Below are 24,799 nucleotides of genomic sequence, written 5' to 3' on the forward strand. Positions count from 1 at the left end.
CCTGGTGGGGGCGGGTAGGGAGGGGAAGGCAAGTCCGGCCATCAGAAGTACAGAGGTCTCTGGGGCTTGTCGCCCTGGGGGTTGGGGCCCCCGAAATGCTTCCTGGTGATTCTTAGGATAGTAATCAGAATAAGGGAGGGGACAGAAAAGCCCTTCACTGGCCTAGCCACTGTCCTGCCACACAGTCCCTGCTCCAGCCCCTGCTACCTCAGTTTCTCCCCTGAGCCAACAGACACTGAGGCCTCTGGGAGCCCAGGAATCCAGCCCTGCCCCTCCAGCCTGAGGACTGTGGCAGGAACAGGCAGGCTGGGCCTCCTGCAGGGACACTCCTGGGTCATGAGGGTCGGGGGTCAGGGTGGGGTCAGGGTGTGGGGGGAGGAGGAAAGGAAAGGAGGGGGGAGCCAGGCAGGAGGAGAAGGGCAGAAGGGAGGGAAGCGGAGGGCGGCACTTCCATGACCACACTTCAGAAATATGCCCGGCCCTCGTCTGTCCTGGTGCCCTGGGGACCCGCCCGGGGGCTGAAGTTGGAGGCTCTGAAATGGTCCTTGTGGTGATGGTTACGTTTCTAAATATCTCACTTTATGGAAATGCCACCAATCGAAAAAAAAAAGAGAAGAAATAAAAGGGGGGGTTTCCCTAATTCTCCCCCTCCAGGGCCTTCTAAGGGACAGGACTGGCGGCCGACAGCCCCTCCTGGGGAGACAGCAGGCACCGTGGAGGGTGAACATCCTGGGATGGGGCCAGACCACTTCTCCCCGGAGCTGCCCAGCCTGGCACGTACGTGTGTGTGTGTGAGTGAATGGTATGATTACGTGCCTGAGAAAGTGGGTGTGTGAGAGTATGTGTGAGAGAGGGTGTGCATTTGTGAGGGTGTCAGAGTGTGTGTGTGTGAGAATATCTGAGTGTGAATGTGTGTGCAACTGGGTGAGAGTGTGTATGTGTTTATGAGCGAACATGAAAGGGTGAGAGCCAGTACATGTGTGAGTGTGTGTGTGTGTGTATGTGTGTGTGGTATGAGTGGTGTGTGTGAGTGGTGTGTGTGAGTGGTGTGTGTGTGAGTGGTGTGTGTGTGGTTTGTGAGTGGTGCGTATGAGTGGTGTGTGTGCTAGTGTGTGTGAGTGGTGTGTGTGTGTGTGTGAGTGGTGTGTGTGTGTATGTGTGTGTGAGTGGTGTGTGTGTGTGAGTGGTGTGTGTGTGAGTGGTGTGTGTGCTATGTGTGTGAGTGTATGTGAGTGGTGTGTGTGCTATGTGTGTGAGTGTATGTGAGTGGTGTGTGTGCTGTGTGTGAGTGTATTTGGTGTGTGTGCTATGTGTGTGAGTGTATTCGAGTGGTGTGTGTGCTGTGTGTGTGAGTGTATTTGGTGTGTGTGCTATGTGTGTGAGTGTATCTGAGTGGTGTGTGTGCTATGTGTGTGAGTGTATCTGAGTAGTGTGTGTGCTATGTGTGTGAGTGTATCTGAGTGGTGTGTGTGCTATGTGTGTGAGTGTATCTGAGTGGTGTGTGTGCTATGTGTGTGAGTGTATCTGAGTGGTGTGTGTGCTATGTGTGTGAGTGTATTTGAGTGGTGTGTGTGCTGTGTGTGAGTGGCGTGTGTGGAAGTGTGGGTGAGTATGACAGACACACGCACGCAGGACAGGGGCCGGGCAGGTGGTGGCTTCAGTAGGGGGCTCCAGTAGGGGTTGGAAGCCAGGCCCTGGGTGTGAAGCCCCCTCCCTGGGCCGCTCACTCGCTGACCTTGGCTTGGTCAGCTGTCTCTCCCAGACCATGACACAGGCGTCCTGGGGTCACTTCCTGGGGTGTCGTGATGAGCTGATGAGACTTGTTGAGCTTCTTATTGAATGCATGGGACTGGGACACACTCGGGCAGAGGCCACAGTTGCTGCTGATTGGCCATTCCTGCAGCCAGCCCAGGCGGGCAGGTGGGTGGACTCACGGCCACTCAGGAGGGAAGTGAGTGAAGCACTAGTCCAGGCTGGGGGACCTCTAGGGTGAGTGGCCTGCGTGCTGAGGAGGAGGCTGTCACTCCATGGGCTGGGAGAGGGAGAAAGCTTTATGGACAGGCCTGGGTCCCCCCCTGGTGTTCAGGGCCTGCCTTCAATCCCAGGAGGGGTGTCAGGGCCTAATTCTCTGCCCTGGGCTTACATAATAAGTCTCAGGTAAGACACACTCATTGGAGAAAAAAAGAGGAAATATATCCATGCACAAAGAAGAGTAAAAAGTCCCAGATCCCAACACCCAAAACAATCACCATTAACATCTCAGCATGGGGCCTTCAAGAATGATTCCTGCACACACACACACACACACACACACGTTTTCCTAAATGGGACCATATGGTACCTGCTATTCTGTAATGGGCTCTGTTGGATTGTTCTAGAGAAGGACCCCACGTGTTACCAGCTACCATCATTGTTGGACAACAGGAGAGGCTGAGTGTCTATCTCTGTTTTTTGACCATTTTTCATCCTTTGTGACTCACCTGTGCATGTCCTTTGCCTGTGTTTCTATTGGTGTTTTTGCCTTCTTGTTGTTGATTTTTAGCAGCTCTTTATATATTAAGGTCATCCCCCTCTGTATATTGGTGAGTCAGAGTGACTCCCAAACTCCCTGAGGACTAGGAGGCAGGGACAGGGCTGAGCTCTGGGTCCTTGTCCCCAGGACCCTCATCCTGCTGAAGATCCCTGGAGGTGGGTGGCAGGAAGGGGCTGGCCTGGCCAGGCAGTGAGCGGCAGTGGCAAGGAAAAGAGAGAGAAGTGGAGAGCTGGAACCAGAGGCTCTGAGTGACAGAGCCCTAACGGGAGGCAGATGGAGGAAAGACGGCTGCCCCTGCTGACAGGAGGGAGGTCAGGGGGCACGAAGCCCTCTAACGTTAGGAGCCTGGGCGGCAGGCAGGCAGCAGGGCCAGCTCCACAGGGTGGTGCCCCAGGGCTGTGAGAGGGTGGGGGTCACAGGATTTAGGGAGATCAGTGCACCAAATATTCAGCATATCTAGTGCCTGGCATACACAAGGGTCTCTGCACATACAAGTGGACTCGTGTTATTGTTAGTATAATGGTCCCCTCACTCCTTCTCTGTCGGCAGAGCCCACCAGCCACGTCAAGGAGTTCGTTATTGGCTCCAAGACTGTCAGAGCTGGGAGGGCCCTCAGGTTATAGGTGAGGAAACTGAGGCCCAGAGACCAGAAAGGTCATGCCTGGGGTCACTCGTGATAGTGGGTTTACATGTGCTCCCCAAAAAGATATGTTCCAGTCCTAGCCCTGGAGCCTGGAACATGACCTGGTTCAGAAAAAGCGGTTTTGCAGATGTAATCAAATTAAGACGTGGCCATAATGGATTTGGGTGGGCCCTATAAATCCGGGGACCCATGCCCGCTTAGAAAGGAGAGGGGGAGGCTGGGTGCAGTGGCTCATGCCTGAATTTGACCTTTCAGCCTCCAGAACTGTAAAGAAGTGAATTTCTGTTGTTTTAAGCCATCAGGTTTGTAGCCCCTTGTGACAGCGGCCCCAGGGCAAAAGTAGGGCTCAGACGAAGTCATCCCACCCAGCTCTGCCGGGACCCCACGAGACTACACCTCCCGAGTTGCTCACCATGCGCCCTTGGGTAAGTCAGGTCTCCGTCTCCTGAGGGCTGAGGGCCATCACACAGGTGAGGAGACCAAGGCCTGACTCAACACGGGCACGGTGTCATGTGATCAAATGTGTTGTGTGATCAACCAAGAGAGGGGCTGTGAAGACCTGGGTCTCCTGAGAGCGGCTGTACCGTTCAGGGCCTTGTGATCCATTGAGAGGGTGGGGGACCCTTCAAGCAGGGGGCAGACACTTCCAAACCCTCAGAGTCATGCCCAGACAGGTGCAACCAGGTCAAGTGTCCCATCCGGATGCTCATGGCTGTCTGGTGAGAATTTGGGCCCTTCTGATTTTTACAAGGCAAGTTGGAAATCTCCATTTCCGTGTGAGCAAAATGTCCCGATTTCACTCAGGAAGATAACTTCTTTCCCTCAGCAAGAATCAAGGCAGATGTGTGCGGGGAGCGGTGGACCCTTGTAGTCTGCAGTTGCTTCTGGGAGGCCCAAGCTAGTGGGTCTTGAACCCAGCTGCCCACCCCCACCCTTCCTTCCTGCTCCTTTAGGTAATGGAAGAGGAAGCAAACTGAGGCACTCTGAATGCCCGGCGTCAGGGGTGGTTTTCCGAGAGCCTGTCATTGGATCTGACAATGGCTTCCACGACCAGAGCCAGCAGTTACTAGCCACTGCTGCCGCACCCTCAACCTTGCTGGTCGAGCCTCGTTGCTGGACCTGGACATGCTTTGGGTTTCCTTGTACAGTTTGTTTTGCTCGTGGTAGAGGGCTTACTCTGCCCATTTAAAAATGTTTCATCTGGCTGGGCGTGGTGGTTCACGTCTGTAAGCCCAGTATTTTGGGAGGCTGAGGCGGGTGGATGACCTGAGGTCAGGAGTTCGAGAACAGCCTGGCCAACATGGTGAAATCCCGTCTCTACTAAAAATACAAAAATTAGCCTGGCGTGGTGGCATATGCCTGTAATTCCAGCTACCTGGTAGGCTTGAACCCAGTCGGGGGAGGTTGCAGTGAGCTGAGATCCTGCCACTGCACTCCAGCCTGGGCAACAGAGTGAGACTCTGTCTGAAAAGTAATAATAATAATAAATAAATAAATATAAAAATGTTTACTCCTGGCCGGGCCTGGTGGCTCAAGCCTGTAATCCCAGCACTTTGGGAGGCTAAGGCGGGCAGATCACAAGGTCAGGAGATCAAGACCATCCTGGCTAACACGGTGAAACCCTGTCTCTACTAAAAAATACAAAAAAACTAGCTGGGCGAGGTGGCGGTCACCTGTTGTCCCAGCTACTCGGGAGGCTGAGGCAGGAGAATGGCATAAACCTGAGAGGCGGAGCTTGCAGTGAGCTGAGGTCCCGCCACTGCCCTCCAGCCTGGGCGACAGAGCGAGACTCCATCTCAAAAAAAAAAAAAAAAAGTTTACTCCTAAGACGATTGTCTTGAAATGTGCCTTTAAATGTTTTTTCCTGGGCTGGGCAACTCTCGCTGTCTGGCAGGTGCCAGGGAGAGGGGCCCAACTTGGCAGAGCCAGGCCCGGGAGGCCAACGCTGTGATGTAGACTGCTGGGGTGGGAAACCCCTCTTCATCTTCAGCTTCCCAGAACCAAGAAAGGCATCAAGGCTCCCCCTCCAGGTGGGAGAGGAAGCTCAAATGCATGGCCCAAGGGGAGGTGCCTTGACTCCAGAAAAGTGGTTTTTCCAAGGCAAGCTGGAAATGTCCATTTCTATCTGAGCAGAATTTCCCGATTTCACTCAGGGAGAAGATATTTCTTTCCTGTAGCGAGAACCAAGGCAGAAATGTGCTGGCAGCTGTGGACTCTGTGACCTGGAGCTGCTTCTAGGCAGCCCAAGTTGGTGTTGTCCTAAAGGGGCTTAAATCTGGCTGCCCACTCCACCCCTCCTTCCTGAACCAGAGGGTTTTGGTTCCTTCCCACTGAATTCCACTTCCACCGACACAGCACGCTGGCTCCAGCATCTCAGGTGAGTGTGATTATACCTTTTTTTTTTTTTTTTTTTTGAGACAGAGTTTTATTCTTTTTTTATTTTTTTTTTTGAGATGGAGTCTCGCTCTGTTGCCCAGGCTGGAGTGCAGTGGCACAATCTCGGCTCACTGCAAGCTTTGCCTCCTGGGTTCACGCCATTCTCCTGCCTCAGCCTCCCAAGTAGCTGGGACTACAGGCGCCTGCCACCACGCCCGGCTAATTTTTTGTGTTTTTAGTAGAGACAGGGTTTCACAGTGTTAGCCAGGATGGTCTCGATCTCCTGACCTCGTGATCTACCCGCCTCGGCCTCCCAAAGTGCTGGGATTACAGGCGTGAGCCACCGCGCTCGGCCCGGAGTTTTATTCTTATCACCCAGGCTGGAGTGCAATGGTGCGATCTCCACTCACTGCAACCTCCGCCTCCTAGGTTCAAGCGATTCTCCTGCCTCAGCCTCCCAAGTAGCTGGGATTACAGGTGCCCGCCACCATGCCCGGCTAATTTTTGTATTTTTAGTAGAGACAGGGTTTCATCATACTGGCCAGGCTGGTCTGCAGCTTCGAACTCCTGACTTCAGGTGATCCGCCTGCCTCAGCCTCCCAAAGTGCTGGGGATTATACCCATTTTACAGATGAGGAAATCCAAGTTCAGAGCCAGGCAGTAGCACACTCCTGTGTTCCCAGCTTCTCAGGAGGCTGAGGTGGGAGGATCACCTGAGCCCAGGAGTTCGAAGCTGCGGTGAGTTGTGATCACTACACTCCAGCCTGGGAGACAGAGTGAGACCCTGTCTCTAAAAAATACACATGATTCGGGCCGGGCGGCTGGCCTGTAATCCTAGCACTTTGGGAGGCCGAGGTGGGCAGATCACGAGGTCAGGAGTTTGAGACCAGCCTGGCCAATATGGTGAAACTCTGTTTCTACTAAAAATACAAAAATTAGCCGGGCGTGGTGGCCGGCACCTGTAGTCCCAGCTACTCGGGAGGTTGAGGTAGGAGAATCACTTGAACCCAGGAGGCGGAGGTTGCAGTGAGCCAAGATCACGCCACTGCACTCCAGCCTGGGCGACAGAGCGAGACTACGTCTCGAAAAAAATAAAATTAAATTAAAAAATACACAAGATTCATTGAGTCCATCAAGGCAGAGGTGGAGAGAGCTGGCAGCTGTCCTGGCCAGGTGCTCCCTGGGACAGATAATAAGAAACTGAGGAGGGGACGTGCGAGGACCCTGGTCCTCATCATTCCAGTCAGCGGGCTGGGTGGTGACAGAGGTGGCCCAGCCCCTCTTCAGGGAAGGCGAGGGCCAGGCCGAGCCGGAAGGGGCAGTTGTCTGATGAGCTCAGCGCTCAGGGGCGCCCAGCGCAAGTGGGGCAGCGGCTGAGCTGGGGAGCACGACCGGCGGAACTCGGATGGCGCCCAGCGGTCGCGGGCAGGATCGCAGGGCGAAGCCGAGCCGGGCCCAGCCCTGGCAGGGAGGGGCAGGCCCGCCTGAGTCTCGGATCTGGCGGGCTCGATCCCCCACTCCCCCACTCCGCTGGGGCCGCCTACTGGACATCGCCCCAGTCGGCCTGGCAGTCGTGCCCTGGGACGCGCCGAGGTCCTCCGAGCCCGCAGGGGGCGCTGTCGCCATGCGGGCCACCCTCAGTCGGCGCGGGCAGGAAGTACGAGGGTCACTTCCGGCGGGGGCGCGGCTTGGGCTGAGGAGCGGACCCGGCCGGGCGCAAGGGCTGGTCCAAGGGAGCAGGTGGGTTCCGCGGCCGCCGGAGCGCTCCGGTCGGCGTCTGGGCATCTCGGCCTCGGCGGAAAGCGCGACCGCCCTGCTGCGCGGGGCCTGCGGCGATGCCGTTCCTGCACGGCTTCCGGAGGATCATCTTCGAGTACCAGCCGCTGGTGGATGCGATTCTGGGCTCCCTGGGGATCCAGGACCCCGAGCGGCAGGAGTCTCTGGACCGGTAAGTCGCCCCCTCCCGTGAGCTGGCCGAGGCCGCTCCGACCCTGCGGCGTCCCACTTTATCACCACAAGCCGGGCGGGGTGGATGCGTCCCCCTTGACAGAGGAAGGGACGGGCGGAAGCCGGGGTTGCGTGGCTCCGAGCTCGCGCTGCCCCGCGCGGATCGCACTCCCGCCCCTTGCATGGCGGAGGCGAAGGGCAGGGAGGGCCCGAGGGCGGAGGCTCGCGGGGTGTCGCAGGGCCTGCGCCTCGGCCCCACCCTGTCGCCTGCCTGTGCTGTGCCACCCCCCGGCGTGGCAGGGGAGCAGGGTGGAATCCGTGAGGCCTCAGATGTTACCCCAGAGCAGTGTGAAGGTGGGCTTTTGTAGCAGAGTTTGCGTTTTTATAGACAAGAGCTGGTCTGTCGTGGACCTGCAGGAAAGGTGTCGGGAGCGAATCCGCATTCACTGCCCATGGTACTAGGCGCCTGGGGTCCATCACTGGCTCAGCAAAATCCCCGCCTTGGCGCGTGTGCTCCAGAGGAGAGACTGACAAGTAATTGTGCGGCGGCACGCGAGGTGGAAGGGAGGAGAGAGCACAGGGAAGGGGCTCAGGTGTTTGCGGGGGTTGTCAGTTGGAATTTACAACGCGTGGTGATGAGTCGTCTCCCCATCCAGGGACTCGGGTGGAAACGTAGGCTTTCTTCATCATTTCAGCTAAAGGCCTCCATGTGAGAGGAGCGGGGAGGCTGTGTTGCTGTCCTGGCTGCAGGGGTTGCGGGGGCTGGGGTCCTACAGCTTTGAGGGTGAAGGGCTTTCTGAGGAAGGAGCATCAAAGTCGGGCTTGGGCTCTTGGCCTCCAGGGTTCCCTTCAGTCCCAGCAGCCCAGGTGTGTGAGGCTTTGTACCCAAGTCTGCGACCAAACTCTGGGCAACGCGGGAGGAGAGCGCAGACAGACCCAGCCCATTCTCCGCAAATCCGAGTCTGCTCCCGTCTTAAGAGATGCAGCCTGGCCCTCTCTCTAGTTCAGAGGTTCTGCCAAGCCTCTGTGACCCACAGAGCCAGGGCCCTGCTTGCGGATGATTCTAGCAGGACACTAAGGCCCACCAACCCACAGGCTGCCCGATCAGCCGGTCCCACAGCTGTGCCTACCCTCAGCCTCTCTTCTGCCCCAGGCCCAGTTATGTCGCCAGCGAGGAGAACCGAATCCTTGTTCTCACTGAGCTGCTGGAGAGGAAAGCCCACTCTCCTTTTTACCAGGAAGGTGTGAGCAACGCCCTGCTCAAGATGGCTGAGCTGGGGCTGACCCAGGCGGCCGACGTTCTCTTGCGGCATGGGGCCAATCTCAACTTTGAAGGTCAGCGAGAGCCCCGGGGGTGGGCAGGCGACTTAAACGTGGCTCTGCGCCGGGTGGGCGTCCATGTCCCCAGCCTTGGCTTTTACCATCCTCTGAGGAGTGACTTCCCCCCGCTTTATTTCCTGGGTGGCTGTGACTAAGGAATCTCCCATTGGGTGGCCTCCCAAATCCTGCGGGTTTTCACATGGCTCTCCCCACCTCTGTTCCAAGGGCGGGCGAGTGTTGCTGCTTCTACCATGTGATTGATTAGCAAACTTTCCCCAGCTCCCAGAGTAATCCCCACTTCCATTAATGCGAAAATGCAGCTACTGGCATTGTGCCCAGAGCTAAGGGAAGGTAATTTTCTGCCACTTACTCTGAGCCAATTTGTGTTTTTTTCCTCATGCCATAGGGAGAGGGGAAAACAGGCCGCATTAGGCATAAATCACCACAGAACACGCTGGCTTCCAGCTTCTGAGTGCGAGGGATGGAGATGGAGCCATGCTCCTTTCTCTCTGTTTTTCACCCCAGGGAGGGCAGGGTTAGTAGGGGGACAGGCAGGGCTGCCTTGTGACCTAATGGGGGCCTGAGACAGCCAGGCATGTCTCCTTTCCCCATCCAAAGACAGGCTTGGAGGCTGCTGGGCTCCTGGAGCCCAAGGAGCTGAGACGGGAGGGCCAGTTCTGAAGCCAGTGACTTGGAGACCAGCTTGGAGAACGTGGCTGTTACCACCAGGCCTACAGAGCGGAGCAGCCATGGAGGTGCTGTGTAGTGCGGCCTCCCAGCCATTCTGAGAGTGCGCGCCCCATTTTATGGTCCCTTCTTACAGAAGAGGAAATTAAAGCCCCAACAGCTTCAGTAGTGTGCCCACTAGAACACCCCGAGGGCCCTCTAGTATCTGGTGAGGACAGCTCTGTCCTAACCCTTGATGGTGACAGGAGGCTGGGCCTCTGCTTCTGGACACTTTAGGTGGGAGTTTGGGGCTGGGCTCTGGGTCCAGGGGCCCCATGAGAATACGGATAGGCAGGACCCACACGAGCTGCATCTGTGCCTTCAGATCCAGTCACCTACTACACGGCCTTGCACATCGCCGTCCTGCGGAACCAGCCGGACATGGTGGAGCTGCTGGTGCATCACGGCGCTGACATTAATCGGAGGGACCGGGTAAGTGCCAGGTCCAGCTTGTTTTGAAGCAGCGTTGGGCAGGGGCCTGAGCAGCTTCCCAAGCCAACCTGGCTGTGCTTGCTTGGCTCAGATCCACGAGAGTAGCCCCTTGGACCTGGCCAGCGAGGAGCCTGAGCGCCTGCCCTGCCTGCAGCGCCTCCTGGATCTTGGAGCTGACGTTAATGCCGCTGACAAGCATGGTGGGTGCCTCCTGCAGGAAAGCAGGACAGCTGGGCCCCCAGGCAGCGTTGGGGGGGACACCCAGGGTGCCCCAGGACAACAGCCAGGTGGGCTGACTGGATGCTGGCCCTGGCTGGTGGCACAGCATGGCTGGGCACACAGGGGTTCTGCTGACTTGCTGAGCTCAGAGGCTTGAGACAGACAGTGCAGTCACTGCCCCTGTGCTGGCCCTCAAGGGCCTTCCATAGGAAGAAATAGGGCACGTATGCACTCGGCTTCCAAGAAACAATGGCTTCCCATTGGGAGAGGCCTAGCCAACATTTCAGGTAGCATCCTGGGATCCAGAGAAATCCTGCTTTTCTGCTGGGGGCCTTTCTGCTCTCAGTTCTCTGGGTGGAAAGGGAATGACCAGAAGCCCATCACCCTCAGCCCTCACCCGAGCTGAGAGCTGTCTCTGAAAGTTCATCTTCTGATCCTGAGTGTCTGGATTTCTGCCACCTCCTCTGGGTTGCCCTGACCTGGGCTTCCTGGCCTCCTGCTCCTCCTCGCTCTCCCTCCCTCCCTAGGAAAGACTGCTCTGCTCCATGCTCTGGCCAGCAGCGATGGGGTACAGATCCACAATACTGAGAACATCCGGCTCCTGCTGGAAGGAGGTGAGGCTGGCGCGCTCCTGGGCCTTGTCCTCTCACCCGCCCCTTCAATGTGTGCCGTTGCTTTGCCGGGGTTGAAGACCTTCTCCCAGTGTCTCTTGTTCTATGGCTCTTCTAGGGGCAGACGTCAAGGCCACCACCAAGGATGGGGACACAGTGTTCACCTGCATCATCTTCCTACTTGGTGAGACTGTGGGAGGGGACAAAGAGGAGGCCCAGATGATCAACCGCTTCTGCTTCCAAGTCACACGGCTGCTGCTGGCGCATGGGGCCGACCCCAGCGAGTGCCCGGCCCACGAGTCCCTCACCCACATCTGCCTCAAGAGCTTTAAACTGCATTTCCCTCTCCTGCGCTTCCTGCTGGAGTCCGGAGCCGCCTACAACTGCTCCCTGCATGGCGCGTCCTGCTGGTCTGGCTTTCACATCATCTTTGAGAGGCTCTGTTCCCACCCAGGCTGCACAGAAGACGAGAGCCATGCGGACCTCCTGCGCAAAGCCGAGACCGTCCTGGATCTCATGGTGACCAACTCTCAGAAACTCCAGCTGCCCGAAAACTTCGATATCCACCCTGTGGGCAGCCTGGCGGAAAAGATCCAGGCCCTCCACTTCTCCTTGAGGCAGCTGGAGAGCTATCCCCCGCCCCTCAAACACCTGTGCCGTGTGTCCATCCGGCTCTACCTTCAGCCGTGGCCTGTGGATGTGAAGGTCAAAGCCCTGCCTCTGCCTGACAGGCTGAAGTGGTACCTCCTTAGTGAGCACAGTGGCTCCATGGAAGACGACATCTGACGGGTCTCAGGCTACAGGAACAGGGGACATGGGCAGCTTAGGTCAGCCTGTTGGTAGAACCTGGGACAGCCTTAGAGGAGGGTCTTTTTGATCTGGGAGATGAGACGGGATCCTTCATGAGAAAAGCCAGCCAGGTAGAGCCTGAAGCTGTGATCACTCCAGTGGTGAAGGGTGTGGCTCTGTGTCTTCCAGAGAGACTGCTCCCTTCCCTCCAGCAGCACTCCAGGTCCCACCCATGTTGGACAAAGGAACAGGGCTTGGACTGAAGTCATGTTTATACCCTCTGAATTGGAGGGCAGTGCCAGGGCATTTACAGAAGCTGGGAAGGACCAAGCCTCAACATCCCCAGGGCTGCGGGGGTCTTGTTTGCTGCACGTGGCAGTATAGCTGGAGAGGAAGCCTGGGGCGTGTCCTGTGTGGTGCCAAGACCCCACCCCTGCCCCTTTTCCTTCCAGGTTCTGTTGCAGCAGTGTTTCTGGTGGGCTCGGGGGGAGGAGACACTAAGGGCCCCACAGGCTTGTCTTCATGGTGTTGCAAGCCAAGCTGGCCCCTGCCTGTTCCTGTAGCTTTGGGGCCAGGTCAGCCATGGCCCCACCTACCAGAACTGTGCTCTGCCGGCAGCTGTGCTTGTGCCAAACCCAGGGCCTCAGCGACCATGACTTCTGCTAAAAAGCAATCATGAGTGCGCAGCTGGGGACAGACCTCTCTGTTGTCTCCTGTTGAGGGGCTCTCTTTGGAGCAACCTAAGAGCCGACTGTACCACCCAACTGTGAGCCCTCAGTCCCTTCCAGGATGCATCGGTCATTGTGAATTGTGGAAACGCCTCTGGGGATAAGCTGAGGTGACTAAATGATATATTTATAAGATTAAACTGACTTTCTTGGCCTTAACGGTCCTTGTATAAAATTTCTGCCCCAGCCCTCCACAGTTCAGGATAGAGGCTCCCACAGCAGCTGGTAAGGAAGGGGGTGGCAGGTGTGAGGAGATGCTGTGTTTGGGGGATTGCTTCCAAGTCCCTGCAAAGAAGCACCACTCTAGACTAGCGAGGTCCTCCACAGTGTTGAGGTCCCATTTTATTATTATTTTTTTCGAGACAGTCTGTCACCCAGGTTGGAGTGCAATGGTGCAATCTCGGCTCACTGGGACTTTTGCCTCCCAGGTTCAGGCAGTTCTCCTGCCTCAGCCTCCTGAGTAGCTGGCATTACAGGTGCCCGCCACCATGCCTGACTGATTTTTGTATTTTAGTAGAAACGGGGTTTCGCCATGTTGGCCAGGCTGGTCTCAAATTCCTGACTTCAGGTGATTCACCTGCCTTGGCCTTCCAAAGTGCTGGGATTACAAAGGCATGAGCTACTGTGCCCGGGCCCCATTTTATTTTATTTTTAATTTTTGGGATGGAGTCTCACTCTGTCACCTAGGCTGCAGTGCAGTGGCGCAGTGTCGGCTCACTGCAAGCTCCGCCTCCTGGGTTCACACCATTCTCCTGCCTCAGCCTCCCAAGTAGCTAGCTGGGACTACAGGCGGCCCACCACCACGCCCGGCTTTTTTTTTTTTTTTTTTGTATTTTTAGTAGAGACGGGGTTTCACTGTGTCAGCCAGGATGGTCTCAATCTCCTGACCTTGTGATCTGCCCGCCTCAGCCTCCCAAAGTGTTGGGATTACAGGCGTGAGCCACCGCGCCTGCCCCATTTTATTTTTTAATTTAATGCCTGCCAAGGAGCAGCCTCAAGCCCAGAGAAGAACAAGGGTTCAGGGAGCTTCCCTGCTGCAGGCTGTTGTCACGCTTTAAGGGTCCCAGGCTTCCACTGCCAAGCAGGACTTGGCACGTGAGCACCCCCAACCACAGCACCATCAGGCAGCACCCATGGGTTCCACCAGCCCAGCTCTGTCCCTCCCCTAGGTAAAGACCACACTGAAGTCTTCAAGTTCCCAACAACCAGGTTGGGGGTGGTTTCCTTCCTCTTCAGGCAGCCAGGCCCATGGCTGGAAGGCTACGCTGGAGGCCCAGGGAATCGGCTACTGATGTGACCACCGTATTCCCACATGGGGAGCCCTGGAGCCCCTTCCACCCCATCCCATCCCATCTCATCTCACAGGGCAGCAGGGTCTGGGCTCCTGCCTCACCGCTGGTTCAGCAGCACCCTCCCCCCACAGGGTCCCACCTTGCCTTTTGAAGAAGAATCTGCATAATGAGTGGACGGCAGACAGCTATATTTAGTGGTGCCTTGACACTCACGAACCGCCAGTGTGGCGCCTGGATCTTGCCCAGCTGCCAGTTCCCCCCACCCGGACTGTGGTTCCTCAGTTTCTCCTGCCAGCCCTGGCTCATCTCAGGGCAAAGCTATAGACGTGGTAGATCTCATCGGGGAGGTTCTCCTGCCTCTCCTCAGCCAGGAGGCTGAGGCCTGCGCTGCAGATGATCCTGCGGACCACATCAAGGTCCCGGCACACGCTGCTGTCCACGTCATCCAGAATCACGCCCTCCTGGGCCATGTTGTCTTTGATGACAATGATACCGTTGGGGCGGAGGCTGCCCTTGCAGCGCCGCAGGAACTCGGCCAGGTGCTGATCGGTGAGGTGGCCTGGGGAGGGCAGAAGCAAGGTTACCAGTGCACAATGCAAGGGGATGCTGGCCACCAGATGGGATGTATTTCTCAGCCCTGCTGAGCCCTTCATTTGTGCCCAGCATTTTGTGTGGCATTTAGTAAATCCCGACAGATTTACTAAACCCCATTTCATAGAAGAGGAAACTGTGGCTCTAAAGACACATTAAGCCAGAATTTAACTTGACGGGGTGACTTCCAAGTCCTGCCTGATACCTACACACCATGATGCCCCACCCCTGCCAGACTTGGATCAGAGGAGTGAACCTGGGCTAAGAGTTTGGCACTGCAGGAGCTTCTGGACAGACTGCCTTCCCCACACCAGAAGTCCCCACAGAGGCTTCTGAGACCACAAAATACAAGGCCAGACCTAGCGTGTCCACAGCAGGCCTGTGCTGCCCACCTCAGGAGGTGGCCAACTGCTGCTAGTGGCCTGCCACCAGGTCAGCAGCCCAGGGCACAGCGCTTGAGGTGTACTGTTAGGCTAAGAGGGTGCAGGGCTAGACACAAAGCTTAAACTTTTCATCTTATTAAAAATAAAACCCTTATAAAACTCTCACTTTGAATGCAGTAAGTTATTGGCCATTAAAATTTAACAAAAAACTGCACCCAAATGGATGGTAGCAGGTATTCAACTGAAACAAAACCTGGAAGAAATCGACCTTTTAGGCTGAGCCTGTCCCTCAGTCCTGGGAAGCACGGGGTGGGGGTGGGCGTGGGTGTGGGCGTGGGGGGATTGGAGAATCCTCACTGGCTTACTTGCTGCAAGAGCGCAAAGCCCTGGTCCTGACACCTTATGGGGAACCCGAGTGGCAGGAGACGTACAGGTGGGCAGGGAAGGGCGGCGGGACCCTCACCTATCACCCACTGGATCCAGATGACGTCGTAAGAGTCCGGCTCTGGGGTGAAGTCCTGGAGCCCACAACAGAAGTAGTTCCTCACCCTCTTGCCCTCCTCCCCCAGGTAGGTCTTGGCTTGAACCAGGAAGTCCTCCGTTATGTCGACCATATCCACCTCTCTGAACAGCGGCAGGAGCAGCCGCTTGGTGATCCTCCCAATGCCAGCTCCACAGTCCAGGGCACAGGACGTTCCTGTCTTGTTCGGGCCTTCCTGAAAAGCAGAGGCATGTAACCTATCAGAGAGACCCTGTCGCCGCACGTGGGGGCCCTTCCTCATGAGCCCTGGGACTTAGACTCAAGTCAGGATTCCAGGGCTCTGCACAAGCTGAGCACTGGTGGGGAGGTCTGTGCTGGCTGCCAGCTTGTACAGAGTCCTGATTCAAGGGGGTAAGCGTGGAAGGACACCCTGCTGGGCCACATATTCCTTTATCTTTGAAAGTTTTTGTAGAGACAGGATCTCATTCTGTTGTCCAGGCTGGAATGCAGTAGTGGGATCACGGCTCACTGTAGCCTCGGACCCCTGGGCTCAAGCCATCCTCCATCTTCCCGCCTCAGCCTCCCACGTAGCTGGGACTACAGGCATGTGCCACCATGCCCAACTCTTTATTTTTATTTATTTTTTGTAGAGACAGGGCCTCAGTCTGTTGCCCAGGCTGGTCTCAAATTCCTGGGCTCAAGCAGTCCTCCCACCTTGAAATCCCAAAGAGCTGGATTACAGGAGTGAGCCGCTGCCCCAGCCCTGGGCCACACATTTCTAAAATGAAAGCCAATTTCCACTTAAAGGTGATAACTTGAACAGGTACGCTAATCTCTCCTGAGTCTCCAAGTAAACAACGGCAGAGAGGAGCAGGGAGAATGGAAGTAGGACAATGGGTGAACAAGGGTGCGGAGAGGGAACGCGGAGGGAGGGGAGGCGCTGGATGGAGCAGGTGGCCAACAGCAGCCTCCAGTGCCAGCCATGAGAGACAAGAAGGTGGGGGGCTCCAGGCCCGGGGGTCCCAGCCTAGTACAGAAAAGGCTGGGGGTGGAGCAGAGGGTAGAAACCATGGCATGTAACTAGGAGTTTTCATCCAGAATGGCCAACACCCTCAGCCCAAACACCCATGGGCATGGCAGGAGAGCAAGGGTTTTGTCCCTGGCAAAACCCAACAGTTGAAGAGAAGTTTGCCCAATTCGGGCACCTCAGTTCTGCCTAACAGCCAGCTCCTGTCTGGTAACCTTGAGGCTAAGTCCACAATCTAGAAGTTACCCCACTGTGCCCACCCAGCCCAGCTCCTCAAGGCTTTGGGGTAGGTACCAAGAGACAGCCAACGAGCCTGCAGTGTTACATGTAAAAGGTGGCACCCCACATGGACTCGGCAGTGCCACCAGAGCCACAGCCTCTCCTGGAGAGCACGCCAGACCTGCCTACCCTCAAAAACCTCTGCAGAAACTTCCGGGAGCTGTTGATGTCGATGCTGGAGATGTGGCCATACCCCCCAAGCATGCCGTCCACCGTGGGTGGGATTTGTTTCCAGTAGGTCTTGGCCTTGGAATAGAATTGCTTCTCGTCTTCTATCACCTCGCTCGTCATGCTGTCACCAACCACGGCTCTGCTCAAGCACCAAGATCAGCACCCGCAACTCTCCTGGGTAAGGAAGGGGGTGTGAGTCAGCGGGCCGGGGACCTGGCAGAAAGGTCCCCGGGGCAGAGGGCCAGTCTCACTCCAGGCTTCACAAGTCACACATGCTGCTGAGTGCAGAGGGAAGTCCAGGGTCCCCAAATCTGCTTCTACCCCTTGGATAACAGCATCTTCTGTCTTTTGCACTGAGAGCGCCCGCCCCAAGTCCTAGCTTCACGTTCTTTTACATTTTCATTTTTTCTGGAGTGCAGTGGTGTGATCATAGCTCAATGCAGCCTCCAACTCCAGAACTCAAGAGACCCTCCCAACTCCTCCGGAGCAGCTAGGACTACAGTTGTGTGCCACCATGCCTGGCTAATTATTTTTTGTAGAGATGGGGTCTCACTACATTACAAAGGTTGGTCTCGAACTCCTGACCTCAAGAGATTCTCCCACCTTGGCCTCCCAAAGCACTGGGATTACGGGTATGAGCCACTGTGCCTGGACTGGCTTCAAGTTCTTGACATGCTTTATATGACACCTGACGCAGTGGCTTCTGGGCACAGAAAACCCTGATCAATAAAGAGAAAAGACCGCAAAGCAGAGAACACCAGCAGACCCTGGAGGGCCAGGGAAGTTTCCACGCCTCCCTGCCTCTGGCTCAGAGCACAGCAACAACTCACGGTGGGGTCCAGTCCTCCGTTAATGAGGAGTGGGGACTCTGTGCCAGGCACCAGGCTGTGAACCAGGCAGACAGCCAGGCAGAAAACAATTCTACAGACACAACCACACCTGCAGGGAGGGCTGCAGAGGAGAAGCACCAGTGCCAGCAGAGCACGGAGAGAGGAAGTGGACTCAGATGCGGGGACCAGGGAAGGCAACCCTGAGGAGGGGACTCGGAAGCTGAAACCGATGGATGGGCAAGAATAAATGCAGCCAGTGGAGGGCGACAGCTCTGCTCCCGGAGGGAAGGACAGACAGCCCTCGTGGCTGCCAGTTCCTGGTCTCACAGTCAACTCTAGCAATTTCGACTGCATCCTACAGAGCAACGAGTGTGAACCACCCTGAGGCCCAGCAGACAGTGGCCCGGGAAGACCGGTGCTTCCAAAGACTGCTGGCAGCAGTGGAGACGGCAGGGGGATGAGGAGACTGCTGCCACAGCAGAAGGAGAGGGAACTAGAGAGCCTCAGCTGGGTCCTGGCAGCAGAGCCCAGGCCCACCTTGCCCTTCAGGACAGGGATGACAGCTCAGCGGCTCCACGCTCCAAGGGGGGCCAGCCTGCCATAAGCTTCCCATAGGCACAGTGCTGTCACCAAGGCACACCACGCTTAGGGGCTGTTCTAGTTGCTGTGAGGCTTGCCAAGACCTCAGAGAGCTCTAGCCCAGGAGGACAGGCAAAGAACAAAGGGAACGAAAATACGCAGCAGAAAAATAAGATTCTCATGGAACCATAAAGTGCTAAGGAAACTCAAAGGGCAGAAGAATCCTTTCTGAACAGCAGACAGGGGCAGTGGCCTGGAGGAGGCAGCCCGAGCTGGGCATCTAAAGACAGGGAGTGCTGGAGGGGTGAGGCACAGACAGAGGGAGCAGCTGTGGGACAGCACGGGCCATCAGAGGGCGGAGAGTGGAGGCGGGGAACACAGTGTGGAAGGTGAGCTGGGAAAGGCAGACGGGGCCTGGATGAGGGCGGCCCCGAGTGCATGCTGGCACCAGCTCTCAGCTGATGTGCTTCCCACACTGCCAGGGCCTACCCTGAAGGGAGGCAGAGTGAGAATGGCAGTGGCCGTGCTGGCTGTCACAGGACAAACAGCAACAGTGGGAGGCAGGAATCCCAGCAGCAGCTGCTGCTACATCCTGATAAACCCATGATAAAGGGAAAATCTCCTCGGTGCAAAACGCGCAGCTGACTGGGAGCTGCAGCTCACCACCTCGCACGTGCCGCCTCCACACAAGGAGAGCAGGGGGCTTCTAGCAAATGCCTGTCGCCAAAGTTGACAAATCGTAGGTCCAAGACCGTCTGCCTGACCCCTGGAGCTACAGGGTCAACACGTAAGAGTCCACATGTGGAACTTGGGCACAGTCCTCAAACACAACTCAAAGCTTAAAACCCTAAGACCCAGGAATGCTCTAGGGGCTTCAAGAGAAGTGGTCAGAGGGAAACAGGAAAACGCCCTGAGAAGGAGCATGAGGCCTTCGGGAAGCAACTATGAGGAAAGAGAAGAGAAACTAAACACAAGACAAGCTGGAGAATTTTCTTTTCTTCTTTGTTTTTTGAGAAAGGGTCTCAGTGTCACCAGACTAGAGTATGGCTCAGGTGACCCTCCCATCTTGGCCTCCAGGGTAGCTGGGACTACAGGCACACGCCGCCACACCTGCCTAACTTTTGTATTTTCTGTACAGACGGAGTTTTGCCATGTTGCCCAGGCTGGTCTCAAACACCTGGCTGCAAGTGATCCACCTGCCTTGGCCTCCCAAGGTGTTGGGGTTACAGGCGGAAGTCACTGCACTCAGCCAAGATTTTTCATTGGTCAAATTTGTTATTGGCCCCCAGTACTATCTTCTGCACTACTATATTCTGAACCTGACCTGAAAGAGAAGGAACTTTCCAGAAGCAGCAGGCCCACCCCAGCCAGTCAGCTCAAGAATACTTCTAACGAGGCAGGGCGCCATGGCTCACGCCTGTAATCCCAGCACTTTGGGAGGCCGAGGCAGGCGGATCATGAGGTCAGGAGATCGAGATCATCCTGGCTAACACAGTGAAACTCTGTTTCTACTAAAAATACAAAAAAATTGGCCGGGCACGGTGGCGCGCACCTGTAGTCCCAGCTACTCGGGAGGCTGAGGCAGGAGAATGGCCTGAACACAGGAGGTGGAGCTTGCCATGAGCCAAGATCGCGCCACTGCATTCCAGCCTGGGCGACAGAGCAAGACTCCGTATCCAAAAAAAAAAAAAAAAGACGACTTCTAACGGATGCAATTCTCCTTCTGTAACTGGTCAGCCTTTTCCGGAGACCCAGCCAGCCAGCGGGGGCAACAGGGAAAGGCCTGTTGTGGCTGCTGAGAACAGAGGGGATGGGGTCCCTCCTCTCCAACACCGTGCCTGACTCCTTCAGCAGATTTGAGCTTTCTTCACTGACAAAGCCACACGCCAGCTTTCTGAGGGTCCAGAGAGAGCTGACAAGACCCATGTGCTCTACCGGGGCCCGGTTCTTCTTAGATCCGTGATTGGGTCTTTTCACCCTCAGCAGAACCCTTTGGCTGTGCCTAGAGAAGTCTACTTAAACCTCTCTTCAGATTCTTGTTTTTTTGAGATGGGGTCTTGCTATGTGGCCCAGGCTGGCCTCAAACTCCCGGGCTCAGGCCATCCTCCCTATTCAGCCTCCCAAGTAGCTGAGATTACAGGCGTATGACACTGGGCCTGGCTTCCCTCTTCAGATTCTTGAATCCACTCGCAGACTGACCCCTCACTTTACCGTTCACACACAGGGTTTGGGCCACAATGAAGAAAGGCAGCCATCACTGCACCAATCAGGGAGTCCTTTGGGGTAACAGGCTGGGGAGGACCTTAGTTCTACTTATTGCACATAACACCTTCCCCGCAAGCTGACCACAGAGCTCCCACACTGGTCTCCCAGCACTGGGAACAACACTGCTGGAAGAAGAAAGCAGCCTATGGCTCAGAAACCCGTCTCTATCAAAAACACACACATTCTAGTACCTCCCAGCTACTAGGGAGGCTGAGGTGGGAGGATCACTTGAGCCTGGGAGGTCAAGGCTGCAGTGAGCCATGATCCTGCCTCTGCATTCCAGTCTGGGCAACAGAGTGAGACAGTGTGTCAAAAAAAGAAGAAGAATTAATTCTTGTTCCCACCAGACCTGCCAATCCTCAAGACTGCTAGATCTGCCATGGTGGCTGACGGGGAAAAGGGCCACCAACCTGAATGTCACCATGTAGCTGGGTTTGGTGGCTGCTATGGTCTGACGGGGTAAGGACCAGGTCAGGTGGGCTGCCTGCCCCTCTGCCAGCAGGCACCAGAGCAACCATGTCACAGCCCTCCATCAGTCACTCAGAGAGGATGGCATTCAAAACTACAGCTGGGTGCAGTGGCTCATGCCTATAATCTGAGCACTTTGGGAGGCTGAGGTGGGAAGACTGCTTGAGCACAGGAGTTTGAGTCCAGCCTAGACAAGAGCGAGACCCTGTCTCAAAAAATAAAAAACACTTGGTGGCTGGGAAAATTAAAGACAAAGGTTAAAAAACGAAATACTACTCTTCCACACCATGCTAGCACAACTCCCATTCAGACTGGAGCACGGCGAGAGCAAGCCCGTCTCCCTCTCACCACCCACCAGTCTTGGTAAACTGAAGGTTTTGTATCCAGTTCTATCTCTCGCCTGGCCTGGGAGCTCCTAGAGAGCAATGGCAACATTTGAGATTTATCACTATGCTTCTCTTGCATCCCACGAAACACAGATATTCAACAGAAAGTTAATCTCTGATCAAATGAACAGAATAAATCTGAGGGCAAACGCGTATCGATTAGACCAGTGCCTGACACCAGGTGGGCACTGACTAATTGGTTGCCAAATAATACAATGGGCTTTGTGCAGCTATAGCCATTTTCCACTTCTAAGAAAATCCTACAGACAAAAGTCCAACCATTCAAAACTGGTAATACTGAAGGCTGTTACCGACAACATAATTTTGTGCTTTACCAAAAGCCTTGTAACATGATTCCTTTAAATGTCAGGGTCCCCCAAATAATCTAATTTACAAGAATTCCACCTACACGCAAATTCTAGGAAAAAGCCAGGGGAGGCACATATTGGCAGGGAAATAGCGAGCCTGACTTTGACATTTGTCCTAACAGCTGATTCATTAATAAATGGGATTCCTAGGGTCCTGGCTACATTCTGTCCAGATTGGAGTGGGGCAGGAGGAGGTCCCTAAGAGTCCGAGGGAACAGCAAGGTCGGTCGGCCAACAGCAGGAGGTCCTGCTACACTCTGCTCCAGAGGACAGATGCCATGTGGCTGCAGGGCCTGGGAGGAGGCCAGGAGCACCCTGGCTTTGTGTGAACTCTAGGCTAGCTCAGAGAGGAAGAGAAACCCCTCACGCCTGGTAAATGCCTGCTCAGCCAGTAAATGTGATCCTACATCCTTCACGGTCACCTAGCTGCTGCCTCCTCCTCCCCGCCAAGGTGTTCAGACCCACGCAGCTGCCCCAGTTACTGTGTCTCTTCTCCCACGACCCATGGAAGAAAACGGTGCTGAAACTGTCACCGGCAGACTTTTGCAGTCATCTCATCCTACTCATGTTAAGTCTCTACGGAAAAGCCTGCCTAAAAGTGACCTCCACCCTCTAGCAGCCTACAGGACAGAACCCATCCTCCCTGGATCTTTGTGGACAGCAGCAGGCCACATGCAAATGGCAGAGTGCTCTAAGAAAAGGAAAGAAGGGAGAAAGGGAGGGAAGAAGACAAAACAGGGGATACATTTAAAAACTAACAAAGACTCTGATGGAGTCGGATGAACCAGATCTGAATCTTGGCTCTGCTCACCAGCTGTGTAAGCTCAGATAAGACATCAAACCTCACCATTCCTCAGTTCATCTATAAAATGGAGCAGTAATACCGACTTTACAGAAAGCCTGTGATTAAAAGTGCACACGAAAAGCTTAAAGTGCTTTGCACAGTGCCAGGCACATATTCTCTCTTGAGCTTAGAAATTCTCCGTCAAACGAGATTCTTGTCAACTCTGCGCACTATGAGGATCAAATGGGAAAAGTGCCTTAGAATGCCATAGAAGCTGTACTGTTGGACACACCTAGGGGACTGTTACTGGTATGCTGGGCGGCCAATCCAGCAGACTCAAACAGCTCTGCAAATCAGCCAGAGTGAGGAGTGAGCTTCCTCTGTCTGTAAGCACAGAACCCCCACCGAGATTTTTTAGATGCTATCTTTGTGATCCCAGGGCTTCCGGCCTCCACCAAAACACTCCATGCGTTACTTCCAACCCCCACGCAGTCCTCAGTTTACAGAGAGAAAAACCAGCACACTAAAAGAAACGATGTGTCTTTAAACATACAAACAGGAAGCCTAGAACAGAATTAAGGAGGGATTCCAGGCTCCTTATCCCAGCCCTGGTTCCTCCCAGAGGCTCATCCCATCTCACTGGGCAATCATTCTACACACCACAACCACCGGTTACACTGTCCCTCCCCGCTGTCAGGGCCTCTGACACCAGCTGTGGCAATCACTTAACAATAGAGAGGAGAAACCGAAGTCCAGAGAGAGAGATCACACAGTTGGTGGGCAGCAAAGCCTGGGCTTTTCGATATGGCAGCCTCCCTGCAGACAGGCTGACCTTGGCCGCAAGGGTTCTGGGGGTGTCTTTTTTGAGCTGCACCTGTGTCGGGCTGGCGCTGGGGCGGGACCCAAGGTTAAATACGACGGCAACTTCTGTGCAACGGGCACTTCACTGTGCCAGGCTCTGAACTGGGCATTTTACCGATTCCTCCCATCCATCCTCCGAGTGGGCGCTCTCCATATCCCTGTTTCTCGGAGGGGAAACAGGCTCAGAGAAAGGGATTTGCTGCGGTCTGGGGACCCGGGTGGGGGAGTGCCCTGCCTGGGCTTTGAGTGCCTTGACTTTCCTCCTGTACCCCAACCCATGGACTGACTGCTCCGTAGTCCCTGCCCAGGTCCGGCCCGTGGACCGCTTGGGAACGCGCACGTGGGGCCCGTGCCGGCCCTCGCGCACGCGCCGGGTCACGTGACGAGCCGGGGCCCACAGGGCGCCGAAGCAGTTAGGGGTCGCGGCCTCCCCTCTCCCGGCGGCTGCCTACCCTTCGCACCGCCTCGCGCTACTCACTCCGCGCGGGGGCTCCCGGGACCGAGAGAAGAAGATGGGGAAGAGGAAGGGAGGGCGGCAGCGGCGGAGACCCCACAAGGTAACCGCAGCTCCGCCACACCACGACCAGACGCGACAGCTCGCGGCGCGCGCTGCCTTTGTCCGCTAACGTCACTTCCGGGCGTTTAGGGGCGGGGCCACGGCTGGCCCCACCTCCTCGTTCAGCTCGCCCCCCTCCCGCGGGCTCCGGATTTAGCCTGACTTCTTTTGAAAAATAATTTAACTTAATTTTTTTTTTTTTTAAATTGAGACAGAATCTTGCTCTGTCAACCAGGCTGGAGTGCAGTGGCGCGATCTTGGCTCACTGCAACCTCCGCCTCCCAGGTTCCAGCGATTCTCCTGCCTCTGCCTCCAGAGTAGCTGGGACTACAGGTGTGAGCTACCACACCCAGCTAATTTTTGTATTTTTAGTAGAGACGGGTTTTCACCATGTTGGCCAGGCTGGTTGCGAACTCCTGACTTCAAGTCATCCTCCCGCCTCTGCCTTCCGAAGTATTGGGATTATAGGCGTAAGCCACTGCGCCCAGCCTAATTTGACTGACTGCCTTCCTTCCTTCCTTCCTTCCTCCCTTCCTCCCTCCCTCCTTTCCTTCCTTCCTTTCCTTCCTTCCCTTCCCTTCCTTCCTTCCTTCCCTCCCTCCCTCCCTCCTTCCTTCCTTCCCTCCCTCCCTCCTTCCTTCCTTCCTTCCTTCCTTCCCTCCCTCCCTCCCTCCTTCCTTCCTTCCTTCCTTCCGAGACGGAGGCTCGCTCTGTTGCCCAGGCTGGAGTGCAGTGGCCTATCTCAGCTCACTGCAAGCTCAGTCTCCCGGGTTCCCACCATTCTCCTCCCTCAGCCTCCCAAGTAGCTGGGACTACAGGCGCCCGCCACCACGCCCAGCTAATTTTTTTTGTATTTTTAAAGTAGAGATGGGGTTTCACCGTGTTAGTCAGGATGGTCTCGATCTTCTGACCTCGTCATCCGCCCGCCCCGGCCTCCCAGAATGCTAGGATTACAGGCGTGAGCCACCGCGCCCGGCCTAATTTGACTTCTTTAAAAAAAAAATTAGAGACGGGGTCTCACCCTGTTGCCCAGGCTGATCTTGAATCCTGGCCTCAAGCAAGGCTTCCACTTTGGCCTCCCAGACTGCTGGGATTACAAGCGTGAGCCACCGCGCCCAACACAGGTTACAGCTCAAAACTTGACTAAATTGACT

The 24,799-nt window shown here is 55.7% G+C and overlaps 2 protein-coding genes across 8 annotated transcripts; one reads left to right on the forward strand and one right to left on the reverse strand.

The window, feature by feature from the left end:
- The first annotated feature begins 7,235 nt into the window (after positions 1 to 7,235).
- On the forward strand, positions 7,236 to 14,755 carry ASB6 (ankyrin repeat and SOCS box containing 6). Of its 2 annotated transcripts, XM_005580652.4 has the most exons (6): positions 7,236 to 7,500; positions 8,653 to 8,834; positions 9,871 to 9,977; positions 10,069 to 10,177; positions 10,724 to 10,810; positions 10,926 to 14,755. In XM_005580652.4, exons 1-6 carry the CDS (start codon positions 7,388 to 7,390, stop codon positions 11,591 to 11,593), a joined length of 1,266 nt encoding a protein of 421 aa, XP_005580709.1. In that variant the 5' UTR covers positions 7,236 to 7,387; the 3' UTR covers positions 11,594 to 14,755. The 2 variants fall into 2 exon arrangements, with proteins under 2 accessions (XP_005580709.1, XP_005580711.1); XM_005580654.5 differs by lacking the exon at positions 8,653 to 8,834.
- NTMT1 (N-terminal Xaa-Pro-Lys N-methyltransferase 1) lies at positions 13,784 to 23,700 on the reverse strand. Of its 6 annotated transcripts, none has more exons than XM_065530006.2 (4): positions 23,568 to 23,700; positions 16,571 to 16,722; positions 15,054 to 15,306; positions 13,784 to 14,175 (listed from the first exon to the last, which is right to left on the reverse strand). In XM_065530006.2, the coding sequence occupies exons 3-4, from the start codon at positions 15,202 to 15,204 to the stop codon at positions 13,919 to 13,921; spliced, it is 408 nt and encodes a 135-aa protein (XP_065386078.1). In that variant the 5' UTR covers positions 15,205 to 15,306; positions 16,571 to 16,722; positions 23,568 to 23,700; the 3' UTR covers positions 13,784 to 13,918. The 6 variants fall into 6 exon arrangements, with proteins under 6 accessions (XP_065386078.1, XP_045229828.1, XP_073872407.1 ...); XM_045373893.3 differs by having other exon boundaries at positions 16,507 to 16,722; XM_074016306.1 differs by having other exon boundaries at positions 23,542 to 23,700.
- Between the last annotated feature and the right edge of the window lie 1,099 nt (positions 23,701 to 24,799).

Source organism: Macaca fascicularis, chromosome 15 (genome assembly GCF_037993035.2).
Source record: "Macaca fascicularis isolate 582-1 chromosome 15, T2T-MFA8v1.1".
Lineage (NCBI taxonomy): Eukaryota > Metazoa > Chordata > Mammalia > Primates > Cercopithecidae > Macaca > Macaca fascicularis.

Excerpts from the sequence above, each read along its gene's own strand:
- ASB6 (XM_005580652.4), top strand. The coding sequence starts at position 7,388 with ATGCCGTTCCTGCACGGCTTCCGGAGGATCATCTTCGAGTACCAGCCG. Across the intron at positions 8,835-9,870 it reads GGCCAATCTCAACTTTGAAG|ATCCAGTCACCTACTACACG; the intron begins GTCAGCGAGAGC and ends CTGTGCCTTCAG. Across the intron at positions 9,978-10,068 it reads ACATTAATCGGAGGGACCGG|ATCCACGAGAGTAGCCCCTT; the intron begins GTAAGTGCCAGG and ends TGCTTGGCTCAG.
- NTMT1 (XM_045373893.3), bottom strand. The coding sequence starts at position 16,668 with ATGACGAGCGAGGTGATAGAAGACGAGAAGCAATTCTATTCCAAGGCC. Across the intron at positions 15,307-16,506 it reads TTCTGCAGAGGTTTTTGAGG|GAAGGCCCGAACAAGACAGG; the intron begins GTAGGCAGGTCT and ends TCTGCTTTTCAG. Across the intron at positions 14,176-15,053 it reads CTGGATCCAGTGGGTGATAG|GCCACCTCACCGATCAGCAC; the intron begins GTGAGGGTCCCG and ends TGCCCTCCCCAG.